The sequence below is a fragment of the Pituophis catenifer genome, unplaced genomic scaffold (assembly GCF_029215685.1).
Source record: "Pituophis catenifer annectens isolate HBS135680 unplaced genomic scaffold, rPitCat1.0.hap2 SCAF_15, whole genome shotgun sequence".
Taxonomy (NCBI): Eukaryota; Metazoa; Chordata; class Lepidosauria; order Squamata; family Colubridae; genus Pituophis; species Pituophis catenifer.
The window spans coordinates 7,151,185-7,165,618 of NW_027256895.1; the positions used below are offsets into that span (position 1 = coordinate 7,151,185).

The 14,434-nt window shown below is 42.6% G+C and overlaps 1 protein-coding gene across 1 annotated transcript; it reads left to right on the forward strand.

The window, feature by feature from the left end:
* The first annotated feature begins 46 nt into the window (after nucleotides 1-46).
* LOC139324849 (vomeronasal type-2 receptor 26-like) lies at nucleotides 47-12,626 on the forward strand. The gene is made up of 6 exons (XM_070954600.1): nucleotides 47-108; nucleotides 2,040-2,331; nucleotides 3,712-4,575; nucleotides 6,278-6,499; nucleotides 8,135-8,261; nucleotides 11,728-12,626. The coding sequence occupies exons 1-6, from the start codon at nucleotides 47-49 to the stop codon at nucleotides 12,624-12,626; spliced, it is 2,466 nt and encodes an 821-aa protein (XP_070810701.1).
* Nucleotides 12,627-14,434: the final 1,808 nt, after the last annotated feature.

The following is a 14,434-nucleotide window of genomic DNA, read 5'->3' on the forward strand; positions in this document are numbered from 1 at the left end:
TCAGCCCAAGTTCTATCTCTATGACCAATCCATCTCAATATGTAAAATGCAGAAGTGGTATTCTTCTGGTTCACGCTGGTTCGGGCAAACTGGTAGCGGCGACTGCAGGTGAGCCCGCCCCACTCAGATGTAATGCTGTCATGTTTAGCCACATTTTCGAGGCCAGGCGCATCCGCAGAAGGTGCACACACAAGCAAAGCACATGCGCGGAAGCGAGCATGAGCACGGCGAACCGGTGGTAAACATTTCTGAAACCCACCGCTGGTAAAGTGGTGTGTGACTGTGGCAGAAACAAGGATCCATTCCCCAGCTTTCTGAATGTATGTCTGAATGCTTATCTACTGTATTTTGTCCCATAGGTTTTTTTTTCAAGAGGCAACTGGACTTTCTGGTTTTTCTTTGAAGATGTCTTGTTTCTCATCCAAGAAGCTTCTTCAGCTACTGTACTTTGCTTTGGAAGTCCCATACAAAAGAGACGTCTTTGAAACAGCTGTAAGAGCAGCTCGTGGCTGCTTTAAAGCTTCACTAGGGAGTGTGCTTTGCTTATCCAATCTTGTTTCCAGTTTGTAAAAGTATGTTTTTTATTTTCTTTTTTTGGAGCTTGCATTTTAACTTCTCTGATATAATATTTATTTATTTATTTATTTATTTATTTATTTATTTATTTATTTATTTATTTATTTATTTTTATTTATTTATTTAATTTGTATACCGCCCTTCTCCAACAGGACTCAGGGCGGTGAACAGCCATGGTAAAAACACAACATATAAAACTTAAAAACAATTTAAAAAACATTAAATGATTTTGGCCATCAGTTTAAAATAACCCAATTAAAACCAATTATAAATTTAAAACCACAAGGATGGGGTCAAGCCAGCCCGGCTAGATAAAATAGATGTGTTTTCAGGGCCTGACGAAAAGTCCAGAGGTCTGGTATCGTGCGTAACTCTGGGGGTAGGTTGTTCCAGAGGGCAGGTGCCGCCACAGAGAAGGATCTCCCCCTGGGGAGATAATACTGACATCCCTTATTTATATTCTCTGTATTGATTCCAAAGTTACCATATTTTTCAGAGTATAACCGGGTGCCATCGGCTAGACAATATCGGCTGGCGGCCTCCAGGGATAGAGCTTTCTCTGTGGGCGCGCCCACTCTTTGGAATCAACTCCTCCTGGGGCTTCGGTTGGCTCCTGACCTTTGCACCTTCCGCCGCGAATTAAAAACATGGCTGTTCACATCGCCCAGACTGGACTGAGGAGTTTTTTTTATTATTTTAATGGGTTTTAATATATGTTTAAATTATATATTTATACATTTATGTATTTTATGTATACATATGTATGTATTTTATGTTTTATTGGGTTTGTTTTTATTTGTTGTGAGCCGCCCTGAGTCCTACGGAGATAGTAGGTGGCATACAAATTATATTAAATAAATAAATAAATAACATGCACCTTCCCCCCCCAAAAAAGAGGGTGAACATTTGGGTGCCTCTTATACACCAAATGTAGCCCCACCCAGCCTCTGAAATGGTGGTTTCAGAAGCTGAAAAAAGTTTCTGAAATCTCTGTTTGAGAAGCTGGAAAAAAGCCTGTGAAATGGAGATTTCAGAGGTTGAAAAAAAAGCAAGGCGCAGAGCTCACAACCAACGAACCTGTTGCTAAAGTTCACTTCTAGGAACAGCTAATTGGGGGTATTCTGGGAGGCCGATCCACCCCCAATCAGCTTTTTTCTTATTTTCCTCCCCAAAAACTAAGGTGTGTCTTATACTCCGGTGCGTCTTATAGTTCGAAAAATACGGTAACTAAGCCTTTCAGGAATTCACCTAAGTTCCTACTATTCTTTTTAGTCTTATACTTCTCTTTGGCTATTCCTCCTCTCCTTCTGAGTATTTATGCAGCTTGTCTCCACAAAACCTAACCAACAACTCATTCTGTTTCTATTGATTCCCCCCCCCCAAATTTTAGATGGATCCAGAGGCTGATAAAAAAAAAAACCAGTTATATGTGTTGTACAATTTTGAACATAACTGTTTTTCAGCATAGTGACAAAGTTCTACCAACATGTCCTCAGCTTGGCGTTTGCAGTAAATGAGATTAACCAAAATCCTCAGATCTTGCCCAATGTCAGCCTCGGGTTTCACATCTATGATAGTTACTACAATGAGAAGATGACTTATCGGACCACATTGGACCTACTCTTCAAATTCCATAATTTTGTCCCCAACTATGCATGCAACATCCAGAAAAATCTCATGGCCATCATAGGTGGACTTGGCTCTGATATCTCTTTCCACATGTCTGACGTCTTAACCCTTTATAAAATTCCACAGGTAAGATCTTCAAGGGCATTTTTTTTTTGTCCCTTCTAGTCTATATTTTGACTTTTGGTGATTGCCTAGGTAAGTCCCTACAGTTTTCTTGCCAAGATTTCTGAAGTGGTTTGCCATTGCTTCCTTCTTAGGGTTGAGAAAGAGTGACTGGTCCAAGGTCAACCAGCTAGCTTCATGCCAAATGAAGGACTAGAACTCACAGTCACCTGGTTTGCAATCCAATGCCTTAACTGACTCTCATGCCACTATGAAGGGTATACTGATTTGATTATGAATTAAGATGGAGTAGATACCCATGCAATTCATTTTTACAACAATATTATAGTATTGAAAAAAAAGGAAGTAAGATTTGACTGGCAATGAATGTTTGACTCTATTCAAAACAAAGTCAAGTCATTGTGGTTGACAAAAAGAACAGCGAAATAAGGCAGAATAATGGATTTGAACAGATTTCTTTATTGTTACTCTTTCCTTAGAAATGGTTTCATTTTCCCATAAACCAGCACTGTTTACTTTGAATGAAGAAAAGGCATTCAAATCATGATCTGAGACTCCGTGTTCTAAAAAGGCAGTCACAAAGACTGAGAGGTGATCAAGTGAGTTCCTAATACCACTTTATAAAGCCTTAGTAAGACCACATCTAGAATACTGCATCCAGTTTTGGTCATCACACTATAAAAAAGCCAATGCAATCCTAAATTGCATTAACAGAGGGATACAATCAAGATCAAGTGAGGTACTAATACCACTCTATAAAGCCTTAATAAGACCACACCTAGAATACTGCATCCAGTTTTGGTCACCACACTATAAAAAATAGTATGTTGAGACTCTAGAAAAAGTGGAATATTGCATTCAGTTTTGGTCGCCACAATGTAAAAGAGATGTGGAGACTCTAGAAAGAGTGCAGAGAAGAGCAACCAAGATGATTAGGGGACTGGAGACTAAAACATATGAAGAACGGTAGCAGGAACTGGGCATGGCTAGTCTTGTGAAGAGAAGGACCAGGGGAGACATGATAGCAGGGTTCCAATATTTGAGGAGCTGCCACAGAGAGGATGGGGTCAAGCTATTTTCCAAGGCACCCGACAGCCAGACAAGGAATAATGGATGGAAACTGATCAAGGAGAGATTCAACCTAGAAATGAGGAGAAATTTCCTGACAGTGAGAACAATCAACCAATGGAACAGCTTGCCTTCAGAAGTTGTGGGAACTTAATCACTGGAAGCTTTCAAGAAGAGATTGGACTCTGAAATGGTGTAGAATCAGAAATGGTGTAGAGTCTCCTGCCTGGGTGGGGGGTTGGACTAGTTGACCTAAAAGGTCACTTCCAACTCTGTTAATCTAATCTAATCAAATATATCTGTGTTTCCTTTCAGCTCACATATGGTTCTTTTGCCTCTGAACAAAACAACCCAACTCAATTTCCTTCCTTTTATCGTATGGTCTCAAATGAAGCCCCTCAGTATACAGGAATTGTCCAATTACTGAAGCATTTTGGATGGACTTGGGTTGGACTCATTGTTTTGAGAGACGAGAGTGGAGACCATTTCTTGCAAACCTTGGAACCTTTGTTTTTCCAGAATGGAATCTGTTCTGCCTTCATACAACGAATCCCAAGCCAAGGCCGTTTGCTTTCTTTCACTGAAATCAGCGAGGTCTCCTCCAGCATTTATAAATCCTTCATGGACCACAAAGCCAAAATATTTGCTGTGTATGGAGAAACGCTTACTGTGATGTGGCTGAGTTCATTAATGTTTCAGACCGAGTCTGATTATTCAGAAAACGCATCAGTTGGGAGGTTGTGGATTGTGACTGCACAGATTGATTTCACAATCATGGGCCTTGTAACCAGCTGGGATTCAGAATTATTCCAAGGCACCATTTCCTTTGAAGTCCCTTCAAATGAACCTCTAGGGTTTCAGACCTACCTTCAGAACCTGAAATGCTGCTCAGCACATGGTGACCATTTTCTAAAAGACTTTTGGGAACAAGCCTTCCATTGCACTTTTTCAAATTCCAGAGAATCAGTGAAGCACAATAAATTATGCACTGGCAAAGAGAAGTTGGAGACGCTTCCAGGTTCTGTTTTTGAAATGCAGATGACTGGCCACAGTTACAGCATCTTTAATGCTGTCTATCTTTTGGCGCATGCTTTACATGCCATGACTTCATTTAGGTCCCTCCACCGAGCATCAGTAAAAAGAAAGAGACTTGCGCATCAAGATCTTCAACCTTGGCAGGTAATAAGGATCATGGTGGTTCCAGTGATTGGGCCACTGGTTTGATAATTTGCAAGCTTGCATTCAAGACCAGAGTGTTCCTTTGTGGTGGGATGAGCTCCCATCATTCACTCTAACCAAGGGTAGGCTGCTGGGGGTTCACAGGGGTTTGGGAGAACCTCTAGCTAAGATTCTGTGCAGTTCAGAGAACCGCCAAATCACAGTCCTGGCTGGCCCTGCTCACCCCACTCCACCCCTCCCAGGAGTCCCCACGTGGCCCATTTTGGATGCAGGTAAGTGCAGGGTGCACACGGAGGTTGGGAAGGGTGAAAAATGGGCCTACCAGAAGTTCGGGAAGTTCAAGAAGTTCAGGACTGTTTCCAGCCTCTAGAGGGCCTCTGGAGTCTGGGGATGCTGTTTTCGCCCTCCTGGAGGCTCGAGGAAAACCTCTGGAGCCTGGGGAGGGCAAAAACGCCCCCCGCCCCAGCTGTGGTGTAGGAGACCAACTAGGCCATGCCCACCATGGCCATGCCCACCCAGCAACTGGGCAGAGAACCCCTTGCTAAAATTTTTGAAGCCCACCCCTGGCTCCAACTCCTGCCAACCTAGCAATTCGAAAGCGAGTAATCACAAGTAGATAAATAGGTACCACTTCAGTAGGCACATTAATATGAAAGGAGACCCCTAACTGGGCATCTCCAGGGCAACAGTAATGTTGCCTGCTAATTCTTTCAGCCTGGAAGCCTCTTAGGTGCTTCTGACACAAATGGGGTGGGGCTAGGTAATTTCTCCAAAATGAAATAACTTTATTATTAGGAACACATTTTTGGTAAATGAAATAGCCTTCAAACTTGATCTTCAACCTTGACAGGTAATTTCTACATAATGAAATGTAGTAGGATAGTAGTAACTGAGAGAGATATTGGAGTCCTAATGGACAACCATTTAAATGTGAGCCAACCTTGTGCATCAGCTGTCAAAAAAGCCAACACTGTTCTAGGCTGCATAAACAGAGGGATAGAATCAAGATAACATGAAGTGTTATGGCCACTTTATGATGCCTTGATAAGGCCACACTTGGAATACTGCATTCAGTTTGGTTGCCATGATGTAAAAAAGATGTGGAGACTCTAGAAAGAGTGCAGAGAAGAGCAACAAAGAGGATTAGGGGACTGGAGGCTAAAACATAAGAAGAACGGTTGCAGGAACTGGGTATGTCTAGTTTAATGAAAAGAAGGACTAGGGGAGACATGATAGCAGTATTCCAATATCTCAGGGGCTGCCACAAAGAAGAGGGAGTCAAGTTATTCTCCAAAGCACCTGAGGGTAGGAGAAGAAGCCATGGGTGGAAACCAATCAAGGAGAGAAGCAACTTAGAATTAAGGAGAAATTTCCTGACAGTTAGAACAATTAACCAGTGGAACAACTTGCCTCCAGAAGTTGTGAATGCACTGGAAGTTTTTTAGAAGATATTGGATAACCATTTGCCTGAAGTGGTGTAGGGTTTCCTGCCTAAGCAGGGGGTTGGATTACAAGACCTCCAAGGTCCCGTCCAACTCTGTTATTCTGTTCTAAATGGCTTTATTATCAGGAACATTTAGTAATGAAACAGGGTTCAGATAAAATATGTAGCAATCGATCAACAAGGAGAAATGTAGCTTGTGTCAATTTTCGCATTACGTATTAGATGTGATGTTTTAGCTATTCTTTCTTTTCCTGACAGCTTCACTGGTTCCTTCAAGGCATATCCTTTAACAACTCAGCTGGAGAAAGTGTGACTTTTAATGATAGAATGGAGGTCGCCACTGGCCTGGATATCATGAAGATGGTGATATTCCCAAATAACTCCTTCACTAAAATAAAAATTGGGAGAATAGATTCCAAAGAAGAGCAAACCTTCAGCTTTTATCAAGATAAAATGAGTTGGCACAGGCATTTCAACCAGGTGCGATTTCTCAATTTTAACTGGCCATTCTTCTTCTTCTTCTTCCTCTTCTTCTTCTTCTTCTTCTTCCTCCTCCTCCTCCTCCTCCTCCTCCTCCTCCTCCTCCTCCTCCTCCTCCTCCTCCTCCTCCTCCTCCTCCTCCTCCTCCTTCTTCTTCTTCTTCTTCTTCTTCTTCTTCTTCTTCTTCTTCTTCTTCTTCTTCTTCTTCTTCTTCTTCTTCTTCTGCCATGACTGTCATCGGACGTTGGTGATCATGTTGGCAATCCTATTTTTGTCAACAGCCATATGAAAAAGTGCTGCTGAGTTTTGTCCAAACCAAGTCCCTTATGTTTTGAAGCCATGATGTTCTTCTTCTGCCTGGGCCTCATTTGCCTTCAATTTTTCCCTGAAGGATTAAGTGAAGGTTGAAGGATGTGGTATTTTTCTGGGTGTCGCATCACATGTCCAAAAATACTCCAACTTTCCCTTTTTAAGGGCTTTGATTTCCCAGGTGGCTTATCACCTCCTCATTTGTGATTTTGTTAACCCAGCTCATACCTAACAGTTGTCTGTAAATCCACATTTCAAATGCTTCTAGTTTCTTCAAGTGGTTTTCTGTCAGAGACCAACTCTCTATTCTGTAGAGCAGGATAGAAAAGATGTAACATCTGACAAGCCTGATTTTCAGTTTTAGGCTTATGTCGTGACTGCAGAAGACCTCTTTCATTTTGAACTGGCTATTCCGTCATCTGAAAAGGCATTTGATGGATCAAACATTTCTTCTGGCTTAGGAACCGGTCCTGTATGGGTAGTTACATTTCGAAACGAAGAGAAGAATTTGTTTTCCACATCACAGTGTGCAGTCACTATAGGAGGAGAGCCATGTTTGTCTAAGATTAGCTAGATCAGTGATGGCTAACCTTTTACATCACTGCGTGCCGACCTGCGTGCAGGAAATGGCATGCAAAACCATCCCGCATGGATCGTGTGGCCTTGCTGGCCTTCACACATGCGGGAGCGCCAAAACCCAGAAAAGCAGCATTTCTGTACACGTGCACGCACCGGCACCTGCGGTTTCTGGCATGGACACGCATCTGATGAACAGCTGTTCGTCATGCATGCATGCGAAGAAAACCTGGAAGTTTGGGTGCTGCTCTTCCAGGTTTTGGTGCTCTCACATGCGTGAAGGCCAGCTGACTGGTGTGCGTCTCTGCACAGGAACGCGGAAGACGAACCAGCGAGGCTGCGCATCTTCCGTGGGATGGTTCTGTGTGCCGCTTCTGACACGCGTTCCATAGATTTGCCAACACGGAGCTAGATGGTTGAAGACTCTTATATCATCTATCATTGAGCACGTCTCATTAAAACACAAAGATTTAATTGAAAAAAAATTACTGCTAATCTGGAATATATGAAACCTACAGCTGCATCATCAATCTATCTTCCCTTCTCCCTGCCTCAACCCAATTTAAATCCTATATCATCTACGTATCTGATGAAGTGAGCTGTGACTCATGAAAAATTATGGTTTTTAATGAAATTTGTAAGTTAAAACAAATACTACTGGACTCCTTCTGGCTTTTTTTTAACTAAGTAATATTATGATTTTCGAAAACCAGTTTTTCCATCCTAAATTATTTTCACATTTATGGATAGGTTCTGCCCTTTTCTCTGTGTAGTGATCCTTGCCAGCCCGGATACCAAAAGAAAAAGAAGGAAGGGGAGAAATTTTGCTGCTACGATTGCGCTCCCTGCCCTGAAGGGAAGATTTCACATGAAATAGGTAATGTAGCACAATAAATATTAACAACATGCATTCATGCAAGTGAACATGTCTGAAATGCATTTTTGTGTTAATCAGCCAGGAAACTGAAACTGATTCCTAGTATAATGATTTTCAGTGGGGTCATTAGTGAGAAATCAACAAAAGAAATATACTTTATATAGATGTATAGCAAGGGTGTCAAACTCAATTTCATTAAGGGCTGCATCAGGGTTGTGTTTGATCTCGGGGGGCCAGGGTGGGCATGGCCAGCTCGACGTCACTCATGTCAGGGGTGCCTTTGGGGGCCCAAGTGTTTTGCCAGTGAAAATGGGCTCCCGAGCTCCGTTTCCAGCTGCAATGGCCTCCTGCAACACTCTACCAGCGAAAACAGAGCCAGGAGGGCCACACGGAGCACCTCATGAGGTCCATTTCTGGATGCGATGGCCTCCTGCAACACTCTACCAGTGAAAACAGGGCCAGGAGGGCCACACGCAGCCCCTCATGAGCTCCGTTTACAGCTGTGATGGCCTCCTGCAATCCTCTGCCAGCAAAAACAGAGCCTGAGAGGCTCTTGCAGCCCTCGCAAGTTCTGTTTTTGCTGGCAGAGGCACCACGGGCCAGTCCCTTGCTGTTTCCAGGGCAGCCCCGCAGGCTGGATCTAAGCAACCCACAGGCCGGATCTGGCCCTTGGGCCTTGTGTTTGGCATTCCTGCTCTATACAGAATCTTGGTCAGCCAGATCATGCTTGTCCCAAAGGTGCTTTTTTCAAAAGATTCTGAAGAAGCTACTTGAATGAGAAGTGAAACATCTTCAAGGAAAAATAAAGTCCAATTGCCTTTTGAAAAAGCACCTTTGGGACATAGTGTTTGTGTGTGTGTGAATATCCATGTATATACACACACACAAACACACATTAATATGTATGTGGCCCAGTGGTGAAATCCAAATTTTTTTAGTACGTTCTGTGGGCATGGCTTGGTGGGTGTGGCTTAGTGGACATGGCAGGAAAAGGATACTGCAAAATCCCCATTCCCACCCCACTCTGGGGCCAGCCTGAGGTGCTATTTGCCAGTTCTCCAAACTACTCAAAATTTCCACTACCGTTTTTTTTTTTTTTAATTTGATTTATATGCCGCCCTTCTCCGGAGACTCAGGGCGGCTTACAATGCGTTAAGCAATAGCCTTCATTCTTTTGTATATTTTATACGAAGTCAGCTTATTGCCCCCACAAACTGGGTCCTCATTTCACCTACCTTAGAAAGGATGGAAGGCTGAGTCAACCTTGAGCCTTGGAGAGATTCGAACCAGCAGAAATTGCAGGCAGCTGTGTTAATAACAGGGTGCACTAAACCCCTGTACTATCAAGGCTCTTGTTCTCTGGTTCTCTGAACTGCTCAAAATTTCCGCTACCGGTTCTCCAGAACCTGTCAGAACCTGCTGGATTTCACCCTTGATGTGGCTTAATGAAAAGCAGCCTTATTATACAGTAACTATGAGAGGGACTTGGAGTCTTAGTGGGTGATCACTTGAATATGTGTGCAGCCACTGCCAAAAAAAGGTAATATAATCCTGGGTTGTATAAACAGAGGCATAGAACCAAATGTCACTGCGTTATGTATTTGTCAGCCGAGCGTCCATTCTGAGTGTTACGGTAGCCTGTTACGGTATCTATAGCAACAGAGATAAGACAGTCTGGACTGATATTGTTTATATTGGTCCAAATGAGCAGATGAGTGAGAATTTTGCTAAAGCTTTGCAGAGATATTTCACATTGAAATCTTTAGGTTATGTTAACACTTATTTAGGTGGTCAGGTTGTCAAAACACAGAAGGGGTTTAGTCTTTCACAAGAGGATAAAATTGAGCAAATTTTGCATCATTGCAACATGAAAGATGCTAATACAGTACAAATCTGCAAACAGATTTTCAGAGAAGAGCAAATAAGATGATCAAAGGCCTGGAGACTAAAACATATGAAGAATGGCTGCAGGATTTGGGTTTGGCTAGTCTAAAGAGAAGAAGAATTAGGGGTGATGTGATAGCAGTACTCCAGAACTTGAGGGGCTGCCACAAAGAAGAGGTCTCTCAAGGTCCCTTCCGGCTCATTCATTCAATTCTATTAGCAAGTCCTTGGGAGATCCTTCCCACAATAACGTTAGCTGCATAGATATATTTCCAACATGCTATTTTCCCTTAGGTTAAGAACCTATATTGAAAGAAGAAAAAAAAGGGGGGAGGGAATAAATCATAAGCAAACAAAATTAGAAACAGAATTGGAAAAGAAATCTAGCTAAATCTACTTTATATCAATACTATTTATGATACCTTTCTGTGCAATTTTATTGGCAAAGCATCTTTATGTTTCTTCTGACCTGACCAACACTCATTTATTATGGAACAAAGCATATTGTCAGGTTCCAAGTAACAGCCCAGATGAGATCAAAACTCCAAGGCTAGAGCCTTTCTCAAAGTATAGGTTTATTAGGCATGTCATATTGGCACAGCTGGTGAAAACCCGACTCTGAAGTTCCCGGGGTTTTCCTCACCCAATTCAATTCCTCCCATTACACACAAGCATCACATGCCCCAATCAGGTAGGTCACCCTCCCAAATCCGAATGGCTCCCATCCACGATCCTTCAGGTGCTGGTGAGAGTGTCCTTGGTTCCCAGAAGAAAGAATGTTATTTTGGCTACATATTCCCCCAGCTATCTCTACTCCCCCCTCCCTTTCCCACAGCTCCGTCCAGCCTCACTGTGGCAAGTGGAGCTGGATGGACGTTCCATCCTGAAGACATTATTTATTTATTTATTTATTGGTTCAATTTATATGCCGCCCTTCTCCGGAGTCTCAGGGCGGCTTACAATGCATTAAGCAATAGCCTTCATACTTTTGTATATACCTGCTCCATAGGGCTTTTGGCCCCCCCAAGCAGTATTCTTTTTTATACAAAGTCAGCTTATTGCCCCCACAATCCGGGTCCTTATTTTACCTACCTCAAAAGGATGGAAGGCTGAGTCAACCTTGAGCCTGGTGAGATTTGAACTTGCAGGCAGCTGGTGTTACTTAACAGTACTTTAATCTGCTGTGCCACCAAGGCTCATCATTCCAAGATGGCTCCAGGGTTGACACATGCACTCACTCATAGCCCTTTTCACTTCTTTGGACAAACTTTCTTTTCAATAGGTAACATCGTAGCTTGGGTAATAAAACATCTGCAAGAAAACAATCAATCTCAGAGAACAACAAGAACTTCCTCAAAATCTTCTTTTCAAAGGAAGAATATCTCTATAAACTCTAAAGACACCAAATAAAAGTTAATGCTATACTTGCTAAGGGTTTGGTTAAATACCAACTGCATACAACATTAAGACATAGGATAACACAACAATGTTCAATAGGGAGGGATTAAGTTGAATAAAACATGGAAATGTCTCTTGGGCTACACATGGTCAATTTTTTTAATTTATTTTTTTCAATGTCCAGATATGGTTGACTGTTCCCCATGTCCAGAAGATCAATATCCAAGCAAGAAGCACGATCGATGCGTTTTCAAGACTTTAAACTTTCTGTCTCATAAAGAATCATTAGGGATGAGTTTAGCCTTGGTTGGGATTAGCCTATTTATAACTACAGCTTTTGTCCTTAGAACCTTTGTTAAGCACCAAGACACTCCCATCGTCAAAGCCAACAACCGGGAACTTACCTTTACACTCCTTCTGTCCCTTCTCCTTTGCTTTCTTTCACCTTTGCTGTTTTTGGGACAGCCTAACAAGACCACTTGCTTTCTTTGCCAAACTGCTTTTGGCATCATCTTTGCTGTGGCCGTTTCCTGTGTATTAGCTAAAACCATCACTGTAGTTGTAGCTTTCATGGCCACCAAACCAGGGTCTAACATGAGGAAATGGTTGAGGAGAAAACTGGCTGGTTCCATTGTTATTTCCTGCACCCTTGTTCAAGCAAGTATTTGTTCTTGGTGGATGGCAACCTCTCCTCCTTTCCCAAATCTGGATATGCACTCCCTCACCAGTGAAATCATAGCAGAATGTAATGTGGGATCTGCTGTCATGTTCTATCTTGTCCTGGGCTACTTGGGATTTCTAGCCATCATTAGTTTTATGGTGGCTTTTTTTGCCAGGAAATTGCCAGATGCTTTCAATGAAGCCAAGTTTATCACCTTCAGCATGCTGGTGTTTTGTAGTGTTTGGTTGACTTTTGTCCCTACTTATCTGAGCACAAAGGGGAAGTATATGGTGGCTGTGGAGATCTTCTCCATCCTAGCATCCAGTGGTGGATTGCTGTCTTGTATCTTTTTCCCCAAGTGCTACATTATTCTGCTGAGACCTCAATTAAACAACAAGCAGCAGTTAAGAAAAAGCAATTAAGCAAAGTTTATGTGTTCTTTGTGTGGTAGGTATATATGCAGGTATATGTATATGTGTCTGTGTATGTATGTATTTAATTAATTACTTAACACAACAGCTTGTATGTTCTTTCTGGTGTGAAGTCAACCACCACCCTGTGGCGCACTTTGGAAAGTGTGCAATCATTTCCTATAACAGGACTGATAATTTGGCAAGCCAATCTACTATTCTGTAATAGCATTGTGGTCTCCTGACTACTATAACATAGTCATACACATGATGATGATGATGATGATGATGATGATGATGATGATGTGTGGCAGTGCCTTGAGACTGAAAGAGAAAGAACTGGAGAAGTTAACAAAATATAAAGACCTACAAATAGAAATAGAACGACTATGACAAAGGCAAGCAAGGGTAGTACCAATAGCAATAGGTGTCTTGGGTACAGTCTCAAAACAACTGGACCACAACTTGAACACCATAGGCATTGACAAATTTGCCATCAGTCAATTGCAGAAGGTGGCTTTATTTGGAACTGCTTCCATCCTGTGGCGATATCTGTAACACTGGCTAACATCCAGATTTGCCTATCCCAGATCCTAGGTAAGGACTTGATAGGTAGACAAAAATGCCAAACATAGTCTGAACATTTAGCTGACTGTGCGATGAATAACTACTACTACTACTACTACTACTACTACTACTACTACTACTACTGCTGCTGCTGCTACTACTGCTACTACTACAACTACAACCTGGAATATAGCTCTTAGAATCCAGAATTTAGACTGGATCCTTTTCAAGAAGAATACAGAAATTTCAGTATCTTATGTGGGTGTCGTGGCCCACCAGCGGCCAGCAGAGCTGGCAGCAGAGTTGGACAGAGAGGAGGTTGGGGAGGAACGTGGGTCAGTCCTGGAGTCTGGGAAAGGCTCTGAGTCAGAGGCAGAGAGGGAGCCAAAGCCATCTGGTAGTTGTTTGCTGCCTCTGGAGTCTCTGACATCAGTGAGGCAGAAGAACAGTGTGAGCCTTTTCCCAGTGTGTGCATGTGCAGAGCTGCCAGAAGACAGGAACAATTAAGAAAACAGGGTTGACTTGGGAGTAAGGCTTGGAGATGATTGGCCCCTCCCATAATACATAAAAGAGGAGCGAACGGGACGTGAGCTTTTGCAGGAAGCTATTAGTTCATCTGGTTGAGAAAAGCTCTGGAAAAGCTCCATTTGACTCTGTGCTAAGTTTGGCCTTGCCCTGCATTTGGCAATTAGTTCTCTGGCAGCATTCCAAGGGAGATAATGTGAGTGTTTGTAAACACTCCCCTGAAAGACTATTTGAGAAACCTTTCAGACTGGGAATGACAATAATTCACAGCCATTTGAATTAAAGAGGTTTGCCGGGACTAAGTTTGTGCTGTTTACTTTCTAAGGAAGCCTAGGTCAGAACAGTGGGCACCAAAAAGTAGTTGTGTATGAGTCTTACCTGAACATAGCTTGAATGCTGCTGGAATATGCTGTGCTCTTCTGAAGAAATGAAAAAACTGAACGGTGGCCACTGTTTCTTAAGTGTTTTGTACGGTGTAATTTTGGTGTGCATTGTGTTTGGTGGAACTAAGGCAAACCATTTCCAAATATTTAAAATATTTCCTTTGTTCAATACTCTAGCCCACGGGTGTCAAACTCGATCGCGTCACGGGCTGGATTGTGACGTATTGCGGTGTGTTTTGCCTTCGTGGAGCCAGAGTGGGTGTGACCTATGTGCGATGTATCCGGCCCGTGGGCCACCAGGCCTGCTCTAGCCATTTATCCTCCAGGCCTATGGTTTAGATCTAT